The sequence below is a fragment of the Paroedura picta genome, chromosome 4 (genome assembly GCF_049243985.1).
Source record: "Paroedura picta isolate Pp20150507F chromosome 4, Ppicta_v3.0, whole genome shotgun sequence".
Classification (NCBI taxonomy): domain Eukaryota; kingdom Metazoa; phylum Chordata; class Lepidosauria; order Squamata; family Gekkonidae; genus Paroedura; species Paroedura picta.
Genome location: NC_135372.1, coordinates 114,164,724 through 114,180,761, shown reverse-complemented (window position 1 = coordinate 114,180,761; position 16,038 = coordinate 114,164,724). Strand labels below are relative to the sequence as shown.

Here is a 16,038-nt window from a genome sequence, read left to right as displayed (position 1 = left end):
CACAGTAAATACCTTGGGACGGCCTTTCTTTGAGCTCTCAGCCTTTTTTTCCTGTTAAAAATCCACAAAGACGACAAAAGATTTGAGAAGCGAAAAAGTTGCATTGGGGGCCTGTTCAACTTTATGCCAAACTGGCAGGGGATTGGACTGTGCTGCTACAAGGGCCCACAGGGAGGACACTGGAGGGTTGCAAAAGCTCTTCTTCCAGGAAGCCAGGGAACAGCCAAGCAGGAGCCAGGCCAGAAGCGTTCTCTAATGAATGCCTTGCTCTTCTTCTTGGCTGGTCCAATTTCTTCATTTTCTCCCTTCATACCAAGCCAAGAGCCAGCTGAACGAGGAGTGAAAGCACTGGCTGGGCCACTAGCCTGGAGCACAGGAATATTCCTAAATCAACCAATTAGTCTCTGAATGGAGAGGACTGTGCAAGACCAAAATGCATAGTGAATGAGGATCTAAAGGCTATGGAAAGGAACATGTGTAGTGATGCTAATGAGTAATCAATCGCTGTTATTGGCACAGATATCAGATGCGTATTTTGCACATTGCATCATTCTGTCATGTAACGTCCCGCTAACTGCTTAATGAAAGCTTTATCTTAAGCCAGAAGGACAAACCCATTGGTTACTGCCTACGTTCTGGCAGATATCCCTCTTTGCTATCAGACTTTAACTCAGCTGAATCTGGAAACCATTGAGACAATAATAACAGGCAGGCTGTGTGGCCTGGAGGAATGGGGGGTCCCTCTCAACTGGCCCCTGTTCATTCTTGACCACCGACTTCACAGCCTTGGGTTTGCCCTGGATGTCTCATTAGGCCCAGACAGCCATCCTGCAGCAAGGGTTAGGAAGGCTTCTCCCAAACTCCTGCAGGGAAGGAGGCCCACAAAGAATTTCATGCCTCACTTCCTTATTTGTGCACTTTGCACTTTAATAGAATCAGTGCCAGAGGCTTGCCTCAGGAACAGGGCATGCCCTCCTTTAATACCCTACAAACCATATCAAGGCAAATGCATAACACTACAACATTCTGTAATAGTGCAAATAGGGAAGGTATTCTTTCTAGGTGCTCCTGTTCATGACACTGCATCCTAAGAAATTAAAGGCTTCTGGAAACATTCAAGTCAAGAATAAGACAGCCTATACTGGATCAAGAATTCCCACTTTAAAACACCACCAACATCTTCAGTTCCATAAACATGCCTAGTGAGAGCAGCAAAAAGTAAGAGTGGTGGGGATGGGGGTTGTTGGTGAAAACAGGATGGGACCAACAGGACTTCAAAAAGGCAACCGGTTTATTTACCACATTCGCTTTAGCCCACCCCTTTTGACTTACTGGACAAAAAGCCAGTATGGGACGGATGACAAATTGAATGTAACTGACAGCTTCAGCTGAAGAAGTATCACAGAAATGACTGCATCTGTGGAAGCCTTTATGTGTTATAAAAATGACCTTGGGTTGTTTTCCTGTGCCTCCATTCAACAGCATAGTAGCATAACATTCAGACATTCAGCATTATGTTTGGGGGGAGGGATCACACAAGTGCTCCTATCTGATCATCACCAGTCTCAGGTGGCCCACAATGGCACCAGGAAGATTTATATAATCAGCCCTGAGCTGTACCTGTAACAGCGTACTTTGGGATGGAGCCATGGTAAAGGTGGCTCCCATGTTCTTTCCAGAACATACAAAGGGAACTGCTGTGAGGCCTGTAAAGGGATCCTTTATGTAATGGACAGGAAAAGGTAAGTGATGGTCACAAGGGTGGAGGTCTTTTAAAAAGCGGGTTATACTAATTCATGGAGGATAGGTCTATCAATGACTATTAGTCATGGTGATTAGAAGGAACCTTCATATTCAGAGGCAGTAAAGGAAAGCCTTGACTTCTGTAACCTGATTGCTGGCCCTCCATTGAAACTGGTTGACCACTATGTGAAATGTGACACTGGGCTAGATGGAGCATTGGTCTGATCCAGCATAACTCTTCTTATGTTCTTATGAGTTTGGTCAACATCAAAAACCTAGTCCTTACTAAGACAGTACACTGTATTTTGTACCATTTTAGGGGCAAGTGGGACTTGCCTGACTTCTTCACTACTTCTTCACAAAGTAGATTTCCTACACACAGAAAAGTAGAGTGTCAAGGAGGAGATTGATGCTTTTGGTATGAAGAAGCATGCTGTCACGAAAACTGGGGGTCATCAGCCCCCGGTCTGCGGACCAGTACCTCGGTACCGGGCCGCCGGTGGCTGAGCCTGCCTCTCCCCACCCCCGCAGCGAGAAGCTTGCCAGGCCGTGAGCGAAGCCACCAAAGCAGTCACTTTGCTCACGGCCCGGCTAGCTTCTCGCTGCGAGGGGGGGAAGGGGCAGGCACGGCTGCCAGCGGACACAAAAGCGCATGCGCGGAGCTGCCACGCATGCGTGTTTGCGCCCCCTGCTGGCACAAACATGCATGTGTGGCAACTCTGTGCATGTGCATTAGCACCCCCTGCTGGCGCAAATGCACATGCGTGGCAACTGCGCATGCACGTTTGCATACAGCTGCCGTGCGTGCGCGGCACCCCAGCCGCCGGCTCTCCCCCATCCCCAGAGGCAGTCCTCAAACACAAAAAGGTGACGTAAACCATCCACCATTCATCTGAAGCAATAAAGTTCAGGTTTACCACTTTACTGAGAGTGAGGCTATTAACACAACGTTGCTGATCAACTCTTGCCTCAAAAATTGCTGATGGTGGGCGCTAGAGTACACGACCATATGGAAAGCTTTCTAGAAGGCCACTTGGCTGTGACAGAACTGAGAGCCTGCCCTCATACAGAATAGTCTCTAGCACCGAAGCCTGGCTCTGGAGATCTCTATGCTCATAGAAACTTGCCAAGACATACATAGTCCCTCAATTATTGCCTTGGAGCTGTGAAGGAGAGACTAGTTATCACTGGGCATTCATTCATAAAGCAGCTCTGAGACAAGAGGGGTGGAAGACAGATAAACTGATTAGTTTGTCGGAGGCAATACTGACATAGGTTATGACACATTTATACAAGAAAATGAATGGGCGTAAGCAATGGGGATACTCTAGAAAGCCTGACTGGTCATGGAGGGTACTACTACCAAGAATGATTCACATATTAAGCTTTCCTTCACCACCAATAAAAGAAGCAACTTTGTCAGAGCTATGGTCGTCAGAGTCCCAGTTCTGCAATGGCAGCAGAAGATCTGCACAGTCATAATAGAGGGGGAAGTAGTATTGCTGTGTTGGAAATGCCTGTGATTTTCATACATAAATCCTTTTTATTCTTTTACAGAAGGGATAAAATATCTCCTGGAAGGAAAAAGTAAACACACACATTCTGCAAGCACTGACCCATCTCTAGCCTCTACTTAAAATGAGCCCAGTTGATTGGTAGAGAAACTCCTGTATCCTTCCATGTTATCATACAGCTGGCTTAACTTCTGTCTCCATTCATGACATAAGACTTCAGCTCCTGAGTGCCAATCAAGAAATTCTTGTCCCTGTGTTGTATGCCTTGCTAACCTCTTGATTAGATTACTGCACTGTATTCTATGTGGGGCAGCTCTTGAAGACTGTCTGGAAGCTATACTGTACAGAAAGCTGCAGCCAGAATGTTAACTTAAATGGGTCATAGAAACCATATCACTCCAGTCTTGTCACATCTATACTGGCTCCCAGTTTGCTTCTGGGATCAATTCGAACTGCCGGTATTGATCTTTAAACTCCTAAATGGCAGGGGCAGCCAAACTGGCTCTCCAGATGCCCATGCGCTGGCAAGGGCTCATGGTCATTTGGAGAGCCACAGTTTGGCCACCTCTGCTATATGGCTTGGGGCCAACATACCTGAAAGAGCAACTTCTCCCATATGAACCAGTAATCAGTGAAGGCCCCAATTTGGTATCAGTGCTTTCTGAGGCTAGATGGGTGGCAATTAAAGAAAAGACCTTCTCGGTCACGGTGCTGAAACTTTTTAACTCTCTCCTCAGAAAGTTTTGTCTGTCTCCGTTTTCAGCAAAGAGTGCCAACTTTTAGTTTTCCATAGTTTTTCTTAAGTAATTCAGTTCCGCTATTGAAACAAGTGAAGTTTAAATCCTCCAGATACACATTAAAACGAATTTCTGAAATATAAGGAAATTGTGGAGGATGGGAGAAGAAAGATAGTCTTGGTCATGTTTCCTACTTTGCTTCCTTTTTAAAGAACCACATGAACACTCTTTTGATACAGTAAGGTGGTACTCACCATAAAAAGAAAGAGAAAAATAAGCAAAAGCAAATTATCTAGATAATTCCTGTCAACAGTAACATTACAGGTACTAATCAACAGCTGCTTCATAGAGCTATGTAATCGTATTACACACAACACATAATTGCTACTTGACATTCAAGCTCTCTGCAATGAAGAAATGGTATCTGGTCGGTTGAAGAAATGATTATCTGAATTCCCCACAGTAAGAAGAGTTACAAGTGTGCGGCCTCTCTCGGAAGCAGCGGATTTAAATCCTACAAAGTCACTTACTTGTACACTTTGACAGAGTCTCTTAAGAGGTGGAGATTGGCTGCTGGGCCCATCTGATAACAGCTCTTCCCTCCCTAAGTGCTTGACCACAATGCACCTCCGCAGAGGAGCATCCCTGCAAGGAGAGGAAAAGTGAAACTCAGGTATAAAAAATCATGAATGAAGACGCAGGAATTAAGGTTCAAGCAAACTTCTGTCTCAGTTTTAAGCAGGCAAGACTAAATGGATTGTGAAGAATCTGGTTCCACTGCTAAATTGCTAAATGCTCTTCTAGCTTTATCCAGCAGACTCTGCAGGATAGTACACACACCTGAAGGAAAGCAGTTACACAACACCAGAGTCTCACTGCATACACTGTCTGAACACTCCAAACCTGCAGAGATTAACATCCTACTTCCAAGTTTCTAAGACCTTATGAAAAAGTTTTTCTACACCCACCCAAAAGGAGGACACAGCGTTTCAATTCATCAGTAACATCTTGAAAACCAACCACTGTAGTCCCTCTTCAAGCTGACTACATATACAAGCAGCTGGATATTCTTATCCAATCTTTTTTCAAGTGGAAGAAAAGGGGGTCCCAAAGCAAGAAGAGAAGTTCAGACTCTTCACAAAAGTCATAGTTTGGTGGCAGAAAGACAAAAGGTATGAATATATAGGAGACCATGACTAGTGTAGGACTGAAGGTAAGGTTGGGGAAAACTGCCAAAAATTGGACAAAATGGACCACTGGTCTGCTTCTGCCTCCCCTTCTACCCAAATCCTTGGGAAATCATTCTCTAGAGTGGAGAAATGTCTGTTTACAGGACAAAATATTTAATCAACATGTTCTTGGGGTTTTTTTACCAGTTGTATTACAGTACATTTATCCAAGACAACAGAAAGTCATCTCAGCATCACATCAAACCATGGGTCATCTCAGCATTACATCAAACCATGGTTTATACCATTCGTTGCTGAGAATCTATATCATTGGCTTCACTCTTCCAAAACAGTCAAGAATCTCGAGGTTTAGAATGAGTCTGCTCTTTTCCCCATCTGTTTGGCATGCTTATCTCTAGATAGCATGACCTTCAGATGGCAGCTGTAACTCTGGTTTATCAAGTAAGCTATGACAGTAAACTATGCTCCCTTAAAACTATGGCTCACAATCCACTCCCCCACCAGCACCCCAATGCCATAGTTTCCAATTCTGGTTTGTTAGCCAATAACCAACTAAGGTTTGTAAATTCATATATTACACTAAGATAAGCTTCTTTATCCATGGTTTGAGATAGACTTGCCAAGTGCCTGCTTCAGGTGGACAGTCTCCCAAAGCTCCCAAATACGCACTTGACCCTGCCTCCTAGTCCAACAGGACAAACGTTGGAGAGTGAAAATTACATGGCGACATCACATCCAGGCAAAAACCTGAAAGTGATGCCTGCAAGCAGTCCGGCCTTGCATCTGCCCCTTGCCTCGCCCTCAAAGCTCCCAGAGATGCTGGGCTGCCACCTAACACTCCTAGTTTGGCATGAGGTCTGAATTGAGCCATTCTATTTCAAATCTTAGCCCTTTATATTTTTCAATGGTATAGTGACATGTTTAATGTTCTGTTCGAAATAACAATTAACTGTATTTTGTGCTAGAATTCCACCTGTTTTACAAGCAGCTAACTAAATACATGAAAACTGCCTGCAGACAGTCAAGCAGTTATGGGAGCTTTGAAAAGAGACTCTCACAAACAGAACAAGTTCAAATGATTGCTCCAGTTCTATATATCCACACCACTGAGCGATAGCATTTCAAAAGTCATAACTGCATGCATTTACAACCCTCACAAAAGCAAAAGCTTCTAAGAGGAATAATTTCATTCCAAGGGACTTACTTGTCTTTACATTTCTGCAAGGCTTCATCTGCTATCTGTTTCAGGTTAATCAGCTTATCACCTCTATAAAAGGCATCTACAAAACAGTAAGTAAATCATTAAACTGGCTTGTCAGAATATCCTGTTGGCACTTGAAGGTCCCTAGAAGAAAGCAACTGGGGGGAGGGAGAAAGAGAGAGACTGTAAACAGTGAAATTAAGTTAAGGGAAAGTTTGCTAAATAAAGACCAGTGAAAATATTACTAGATGCTACTAAGGAACAGAGTGAAATCTCATCCTTGGTAGAGGTTCAATTTAAGAGTGAGCAATACTTGGAATATTCTTTAGGGAATAACCAGAAAATGGCATGACCAAAACAGCCCTTTGCAATCTATTGGTTCTTTAGGACAGTTACCATTGGGACATAAATATATGGAGCAATGGCCAAGGGACTAATATGTAAGCTCTAGAAAAAGAGTTTCTTAGAAAAACAAGAAGGTACAGTTGCTACTTCCAAGTTACTAGAAAGTATAAGAACACTGCATTTTTCGTCATAGCAATGTCAACCACCACCACGTTCAAAGCAACAATAAAAGCATTTTAATGAAAGCTGTTTAGCAATCAATTTCTAATGCATGTTGGTAATAAGCATCTGACAGGAGTCATCAAATAAAGGGGTAGGATGCTGTTCTAATACAACATCACCACCAAGAGCTTTGATGTGATATTTAACACAGCTTAATACAATAGGGTAGCATTGTACAAGTTAAAGGTAAAGGTATCCCCCTGTGCAAGCACTGGGTCATGTCTGACCCTTGGGGTGATGCCCTCCAGCATTTTCATGGCAGACTCAATACGGGCTGGTTTGCCCGTGCCTTCCCCAGTCATTACCGTTTACCCCCCAGCAAGCTGGGTACCCATTTTACCAACCTCGGAAGGATGGAAGGCTGAGTCAACCTTGAGCCGGCTGCTGGGATCGAACTCCCAGCCTCATGGGCAGAGCTTTCAGACTGCATGACTGCTGACTTACCACTCTGTGTCACAAGAGGCTCTATTGTACAAGTTACCTGTGGTCTATACTATCGTGTTTAGCTTGCTGCCAAGCTGGACTGTACTGTGTAATTTTTATCATTTAATGTGTCATATTAAAAAATATATATTCTTTGCTTCTGTTCTGTTTTGACTTTTGGTTGGTTCTACATCCCAAATACTATTTCGTTGTTTACTGAATGGCCAATCTTGTTGATTAATTGACTCACTCTGTGTAATCTCCCTTGAGTCCAGCCCAAGTGGAAAAGGCAGACTAGAAATGATGGAAATAAGTAAATAAATACCTAACAGTGAAAGGTTTGGAGGGAGAAGTGCAATTTAGCACCAGGTTTGGAATGAGGGCAAAGGTGCCATCTTTTAATTACCCATTTCCTCTTTTCCAATCCATGAATCTCTGAACAAAATAATTTCTCTAGCACTCCCAATTTGTTTCTCCGTTACAGTACCACAAGTTGCATCAATGGCTTCATTGTCTGAATTTACTGTTACGGACTCAAATTCTGGCCTGCTTTGGGAGCCAATCTGGGTGTAAAGCGAGGTTTAAATATTCTACCCAGCAGCAACTTCTTCCTCTTCCCCTAAAAAAAATTAAGTGGCTTGAGTATATTTTTCCTCATTAACTGTTTATCCAGCTGCTTGAAGTATTCTGATGGCTAGATTTAGAGGAAGGCTTTTTACCTGCAGTAATGAGAAGAGAACAGTGTGAATCAAGGATCCGCTCACAAAGGGATTCTGCTGAAAAACCTGCAAACTGACAAGGCAGCACAATCACTCAGTTAAGCCGCTGAAATGAAGTCATTTTTAACTACATTTGCAAAGAGGGACACAAACATTTGCAAAGAAGACCAGTATTGCAGATTGAGTAGTGGAGGTTTCTTGCAAGTTTCAGGCATTTCTCAATGCCAAATTCAATAATGAAGGACAAGATTCCCTGAAATATTAATAATTAATTTACCAGCCCAGGGTAGGAAATTACCCACCCCCAGCCGCTTCCCATTCCTAAAGAATTAGACAAAATGGTTCTAGGAATTTTTTCAACTCTCTATGGTAAAGGAACTAGAGGCAGCCTAGTGCATCACCCAGGAGTGACATCACATCTTCCCCAAACTTCACCTTCCCCAGGTGCCACCCCCAAAACCTACCAGTATTTGCTGAGGCTGTTTTGAGATCACTACTGCTTGCCCACATCTGTCAATCATCTCCTGCAACTTCTAGCTTGGCCAGCACTCTTTATGTACCAGACTGTGCAGCTAAGAATACTCTCAAAAATCCTCTGCAATGCTCAGGGGCCTTTTGACAACCAGACACAGGTTCACAAAGGCAAAATGGGAAAGGTTCCCTAAGGGTACCATGCCTGAAAAACGACAGACTACCCAACCCCCTGTGCTTTGCCTCTGGACAAGTAAAATGGTTTCTCTTACATCTCCCCAGCCAAAAGAAGATTCCATGCAAAACAAATAAACCTGTGACAGCCTGATGCCCACAAGGTATGTGGAACACATACCTGCTCAGGAGCTCCTTGAATCCCCTCCCCCTCTCTGACACACACATACGCAAACTCCCCCCCCCCCCATTCCCCTCTGCCTTCAGCCCCCTTACCTCTCACTTGGTTGACCTCCTCCCTGGTCCCTCTCCCCCACACAAACACAAACTCCTTTCCCCCCCCATTCATCCCCCACCCTCACCACCCTTACATCTGGCTTACCTGACATCCTTCCTGGTCCCTTGCCCCTTCCTCCCCTTTGTTCCTCCCACCTCCTCCCCAGATTCACCGTCAGCACTGGGCCGGGTGGCCTTTGCACTGCCCCATGATCACCCAGGCCTTGGGTGGGGCCAGCACTGGCCGCCAGGCCTCCACACTGTTGCACAACTGCTCAGGCCTCTTTTTGCACACTCCCCAGGGCAGGACTACAGACGTCACGTCCGTAGTTATATCCGTTTCAGGGGGCGCATTAGAAGGTATGTTCCACATCAATAATATCCCCAAACAAATCACAGCCATATTGGATGGAGAAAGTAGCTTTAATTCAATAATAATCTATGGCAACTGCTGCCCATTTCAATAGGCAGCTCATAACAAAATTGCCACCAAAAGTTCCTACCACAATGGAATGAAGTGCTCCAATTCTGGCACAAGCCAGCATAGCTATCACCAGTTCAATAATCATTGGCATGTAGATGGAAACTCTGTCTCCTTTCTTCACACCTGCAGAGGAGAAAATATGGTGTTTCTCAGGCAGCTCAACTGACACCATTCTACCAATCAACTATGCTGTTCTGAGCCCCACTATTTCTACAGAATGAATAAAACCAAACCAAAAGAGCATCAAGAACACGTTCAAAATCACAAGCTATCCATTTAGACAATAGCAGGTTTGCATATATGTTAAATCAAAAACTCTTTAAAATCCAGGACAAAAAACTCTTGCTGGAAATGCAAATGAAGAGAAAACATGACACGGAAATCTCCACAGTTCTTGATATTTTAGAATCACAACAACGTGTCAGCAAACTGAAGTTTCTCACCTGTAAAATACTTTGCAAATACCAATGAATTAAAGTTAATAGCCCCCGTAGCAAATAATTAACATATGTCTGATGCAAACCGTAATAAAATTTCTATCTATCTAAATAATTAACATTATCCCTGCAACAGAACCGGACTCCTCAGTGGCTTTTGAAATTGCCCATGGCTGCATTTTTCTATTTTAAACAGCTACAGAATATTATAAGCAAGGGTTCTTTCACTGGTCAGCTACAGACAACAATAGGCAGTGTTATTCAATGATTAAAGCATTGGACTTTAGGAAGACAGGGGTTCAAATCCTGCTCATATAATGAAATTCACTGAGTAGCCCTAGGCTATTCATCCTCGCTCTAAGCTGATTCGCATGTTACAAAGATGCATTTTAGAGTTCAAAGTCTCCTAGTATTAAGATCAGAACCTCAGAGCATGGGGAAAGCATGCTTCAACCTCCCTTAGCACTCTGTTTTCCCAACATGAAATGGCCCCAGAAAAATCCCACTATTTGCCCTGTTGAAGAAGCTTACATGTACTGATGGGCTATATACAAGTTTCCACAATGGAGCACAGAGGCTGTTTTAGGCCAAGAAAACAGCTTAGGGAAGAAGCTTAAGCACCCTCTCCCAGTACATCTAGAAGGAAACCAGTATAGATTTCTCAGCACGCGGAGTGATACCACCCCTCTCTAACCTGCCCCTGACATCATCTTGGCTACCACATTTTTGGTAACTGTTACTTCCCACCTACCTACCTTTGCAAAAATCTTAAATGCAGTGTTAGTACATTTTATACCTATTTATTGATACTAAATATGGTATTTTATCAGCCACAAGACATTTTAAATGGCTGAAAGCCAGCTTTGTTTTGGATATAAGACTCCACACAGTTTCTTCCCGTTTCCATCCAGGAGCCAGAAAGGTAGAAAGCACACAAAAAGGTAGAAAGCTTTCTATGATACCTATCCACATATTTGTATTTCACTGCATTTCTACTAATGCAAATCACTAAATTATCATTCATTATTTATTTATTATATTTATATACTGCCCTGCCCTGAGGCTGTACTTCAGGAGGTTAAGAAAATATCTCTAAGCTGTGTGTACAAATAGCACATTCTTGTTTAAAAGCCTTAATGGTTCTTATTATTCCCTTTTGCCCCTATGCCTCAAAATCCTTTATAGTTTATCTTCTAGGTTATCATAAGAGTTGAGAAAGGGGCATCACACAGGGCTGTAGAGCCACCTGTAACACCTCCGAAAACACAGCATAGGGGGCAATGCTTTGATTCCCTGCTGGGAGGGCAGGCATGGGCTCTACTGCCCAGACTGGGAGAAGAAAAGCAGGCCATCATGCTCATTGGGTTATTTGTGGACTCCCATTTTACCTTGCTCCTGAAGAACATTGGCAAACTGGCAGACTTTACACAGCAATTCACTGTATGTAATCTTCATGTTATCCCCTGGTTCATTTCCTTCCCTAAAGGAAGTAACAAGAGATTAAATTATAACTCTAAAGTGCTGAAAAACAAACTTGTGATTTTATAGTCTAGACAGTAAATATCATCCATATTTCCCTAAGGGTTGTAAGTGACCAACACTCAGACACCAAAACCAAGAACCTTTTCCGAAAGTGAAACTGCTGAGGCTACCTTAAGAACAAGAAAGTATCTTTTCAAAGGGGAAGAGAAAATTGCCTTTAATTTATGGATATGCTTTGGGAAATTCATACTAGATTTTCAAAAGCATGTAAGGTATGAGAATTGCAGCAGGCTGAATTGTTGCTGGAGTGCAATTTCTCAGGATTTTGAAAAGGGGTAGCAGGGCCTGTGGCCTACAGAAGTTGCTCAGCTGGTTTGGCAAGGAACTTCTACCATCACCTCAAATCCTTTAATGCAAACATTTCCTGCTGCAATTCACACAAGCTAGTGGACTACCTGGCCACCCAAAACTTGCCTAAAACAGGGTTAGTCAACCTGTGGTCCTCCAGATGTCCATGGACTACAGTTCCCATGAGCCCCTGCCAGCGTTTGCTGTCCATGAACATCTGGAGGATCACAGATTGACTACCCCTGGCCTAAAACTAGAAGAGAACAAGAACTGGCCACACCAATCATGCAAAAGATGATTTACAAGGCAACGTATGTTAGATCTGGTCTTCTTAAACATATGGAGCTGCCTTGTACTGAATTGGTCCATTAATCCACCAAAGTCAGTGTTGTCTATGCAGACTGCTATGCAGTAGCTCTTCACAGTCTCAGGCAGAGGTCTTTCATGGAACCTGCTACCAGATCCCGATAGAGAGCTACCAGCTTCTGTATCAGCAATGTTCCCTTGGTCTTCAGTTGAGCCATAGTTTAAAAACAGGTATCACTGCATCTCAAAAATAGAAAACTATTCTTTCCTAAAATGGTTGTCTTAGCTTTTTTGTTATAGTACCACCTAGAAAGGACATATATCTGACATGCAACTATCAAGGGCTGCTTGGCAAGCTTCCTCCTGAAATGCTTCTGTGTGTACCTTTGCCATAAAGGATGGCATTGAGACTCCTTAATCTGAACAGGGGAGAAGAAAGGAACCATGAAATATGGCAGAGAAAGCCACAAAAAATAAGAGGACAACTGAATTCCAGTGCACTATCTGCCTATGGTGAGAATAACTAGCTAACAACAACTAAACTGAGAAAATTTAAGCTTTCATTACTGCTAGCGTTAAAAAGACACTGGAGAATTAGCTAAGCAATCTCATGCTCCAAGTTGTCCATTATCCATTTGCCTCCCCCGTCCCCAGTAGTATACAGGTTTAGGATTACTGCTGAGGGCCACAAGACAAAGCAAACATGAAAATTTGCATTAGTAACAGTGTCATATTTTTAAAAGAAGATTAAAAATGCAAGCATAGCTTTGAAATAATTCCAAGCAGCTGGTAGATTTTCCACAGTTTAAGTAAATAACTGGAAAAATTCACAGGCGAACAAGTTGGTTATCCATCTCTATCTACAAGAAAATATATTATATATAAATTGTATTCTAATTTTATAAGTGGCATGAACAAGACTGTCCCCTGTAGCATTAGGAGTTGGGGATATTTTCCCATTTAAAAGGTGAAGTTATAATGTATCAGAAGTTATCTACTGCCTCTACATCCTATTCAGAAGGCATTTTGGCTTTCTGAACACAAAATACAGAGGACTGATCATTTCTTTGTTTTTTAAACAAAATATGTAAAGAACATAATCCAAAAGATCCTCAACCATTCCTTATGGCACAGATACAAGTACAGGTAAAATCAGAAAAAACAGTTCCTCAATATCTGTTCTTAATTAAAGAACAGCAAGAGGAGGAAATTTGTTGAGCAATGGCCAAGTAAGACTGATATTTTTATTAAGATGGCCACGTTACTTGAGCCATCCAAGATAACCTAACCTTCTGCAAAAATGCACACATTATCACAAGCCAAGGATCTTTCATTGGGGAGTTTATAAGAAGCTGTTGCAGACCACAGCACAATAAGTGAACAAAATAAGATACGACATGTATTACTCTTAGGGTAAGCAAGTATAATTCACTCAGAGGTCTGTTAGAAATAACATGATAAAATCCTGCAAATTCTCAGTTATTAGTTTAGTGACAATATTCCAGGACAGTCTGACACACAACCTAAGATGTCTTCATTTTCTCTTCATGTTCTGCCACACAACACAATAGCAGTACATGCCTGCCCAGCGCCCCACACTCCAAAACAGCCAATGAGACATAGGTCTTTGCAGAAAGTCCAGCTTATATACATCAAGAAACAGAATTGACACAAATAGAACAGGTCTTGCTCTAGTATCAGTTCCCTCTGTTAAACGAACTGGATAACTTTCAGCAACTCTTGGAGCATTTTAAATAACTATGCATGGTCACAATTAGAATTAGAGATATGAAGGCCTGGGTAGAAACAGACACAGAAGATACTGAAGGACATCCCCCTCCCGGGCATTTTTTCCATTTTTCCAATGCAAAAAAATGGGGTAAATTGGGGGAGAATTTTTTAAAAACCTCTTATGAAATATTTTCTCTTCTAAAATATGAAATGCTTCTTAAAGCACAAGGCTTTTTTATACTCAAAAAAATCTAACATGAAAAAGTCCTAAGATGTTTTAAATTTCCAGTAGAAAAAAGACTGGGTCAGGGATGGTGGTGATTTACCCCCATTAGGCTACCTCCAATCTTGACTGGAACCCATACTGGCAACTGTTGAGGGCTTGAGGAAAAAGTTATTTGTTTGTTTCCGCCATGGAGATTATGATTCTTGAGGTTTATGGGGGGGATTGTATTTCATTATGTTTTTAGGATTATATTGTATTTTTATGAAATATTTTATTGTGAACCGCCACGAGCCTGTTTGCTGGGAGCGGCAATGTACAAATTCAATTATAAATTATAATTATCAATTATAAATACATAAATAAAAATTATAAACCTGCAGCATGAAAGAACTGATTGTGATATGTGTCCTCTAGCAGCACCATGATTAAGAAAGCAAACAAAACAGAGAAAACTCAAAGCAGACTTGCAGCGCAAACCAATCCTAGACACAGCTCCTCCCTTATAAGCCCATTGCTTTCAATGACTCTAGAATAGTATTGCTGTGTTTAGCATTACACTGTTAGTCCCCAGTCATCTGCAAGGGCTAAACCACTCAAAGCAGAATGGCTCTCATACATCATTAGGCTCAGTGGGAAAATACTCCTGACTATTCAGGGATTTAAAAAAAATAAAGGAAAAGTTTAATCACCATACAAAACTGATAAGATTTCACAGCATCTTCCGGGATCATAGTCAAGGGCTTGGAGAATTGCAAGAAAGCATTCTAATTCCATTTTAATTGCTGTTCAATGAGATGCCCTTCCATCTGCCTGACACTTAACCACAACTGTCTATGAAAAGTACCACTGAGAAATTCTTGTACTGATATCACGCCAGCTGACCACACGGGCAATGATTCCTGTCCCCACCCTCAGACATGTTTCTGCTCTCTTTCCAGCCTTTTCACATGCGTGGCCCCAGCATGGAAAGAATTGCCTTGAAACTTGTCCATTTGTGTATTTTCAATTAAAAGATTTTAAAATGGGCACTGAGCTAAGCCTCCACATGAGCCCAAGGTCCACTTGCAGCCATTTCAGTGACCCTGGGCTCATCACAGCCCAGATAGAGCTGTTCTGACCGAGTAATAATATCAGGGCTCTCTCAGCCTCACCTACCTCACAAGGTGTCTGTTGCGGGGAGAGGAAAGGGAAAGTAATTGTAAGCTGCTTTGAGATTCCTGGTAGAAAAGAGCAGCATATAAAAACCAACTCTTCTTCTATTTGGTCCTCGGCTTTTGCCAGCAAAACTGTGTATCTTACACATCTTTCAATTAAGAGATGGTGTAGAAGAAAAAGGGAGGTGGGCTCCATTGGCAACTTAACTCAAGGAGTGGGGGAAGGGGGGACACATAGGCATTTATGTCCACCCCACCAGCCATGATGTTTTCACATAGATATTATGCAAGAATCTGATTTTTGCAACTTTTAAAAATAACTCTTAAGACAACAAAAATTAAGATATATTCCCCATCAGCATAGGGTAGAGCAGTTTGTAATTCTCAAGTATACTTGTTTTTCTTATAAAGAATTATAGTATTTCTAAATATAATAATAATAATAATAATAATAATAATAATAATAATAATAATAATAATAATAATAATAATAATAATAAATGTTGTATCATATTATAAACTTCAGGGAAGCTCAGTGATAGTCAGGGAAGGATTCCCCTTATTGATTTCAAGAGCAGGTCATTTAAAAGTCTCTGCCTCAGAAATTAGGCCACAGTCTAGTGGTACCTGCATTTGTGTTGACTTAAGCAAGAAAATGGTAATGACTGGGGAAGGCACTGGCAAACCATCCCATATTGAGTCTGCCATGAAAACGCTAGAGGGCATCACCCCAAGGGTCAGACATGACTCGGTGCTTGCAGATGGGATACCTTTACCTATGCAAGAAAAAGCACCAAAGTAGTGCAATCCTAAGCAGTGTTACATCAGAGTCATTCCATTCTAAGGCTTGTGATT

General features: G+C 42.1%; 1 protein-coding gene across 2 annotated transcripts in view; it reads right to left on the bottom strand.

Moving 5' to 3' along the window:
* The window catches only part of ACSS2 (acyl-CoA synthetase short chain family member 2), a 49,994-nt gene that overhangs the window by 19,693 nt on the left and 14,263 nt on the right, over positions 1-16,038 (bottom strand). The window contains exons 3-8 of one of the 2 annotated variants that reach the window (XM_077335253.1): positions 11,325-11,416; positions 9,519-9,622; positions 8,095-8,167; positions 6,389-6,464; positions 4,525-4,639; positions 13-51 (exon numbers count right to left, since the gene is read on the bottom strand). In XM_077335253.1, coding sequence (XP_077191368.1) covers positions 13-51; positions 4,525-4,639; positions 6,389-6,464; positions 8,095-8,167; positions 9,519-9,622; positions 11,325-11,416 — 499 coding nt within the window. The remainder of the gene's footprint in view (positions 1-12; positions 52-4,524; positions 4,640-6,388; positions 6,465-8,094; positions 8,168-9,518; positions 9,623-11,324; positions 11,417-16,038) is intronic. The other variant, XM_077335255.1, reaches the window with a different exon arrangement.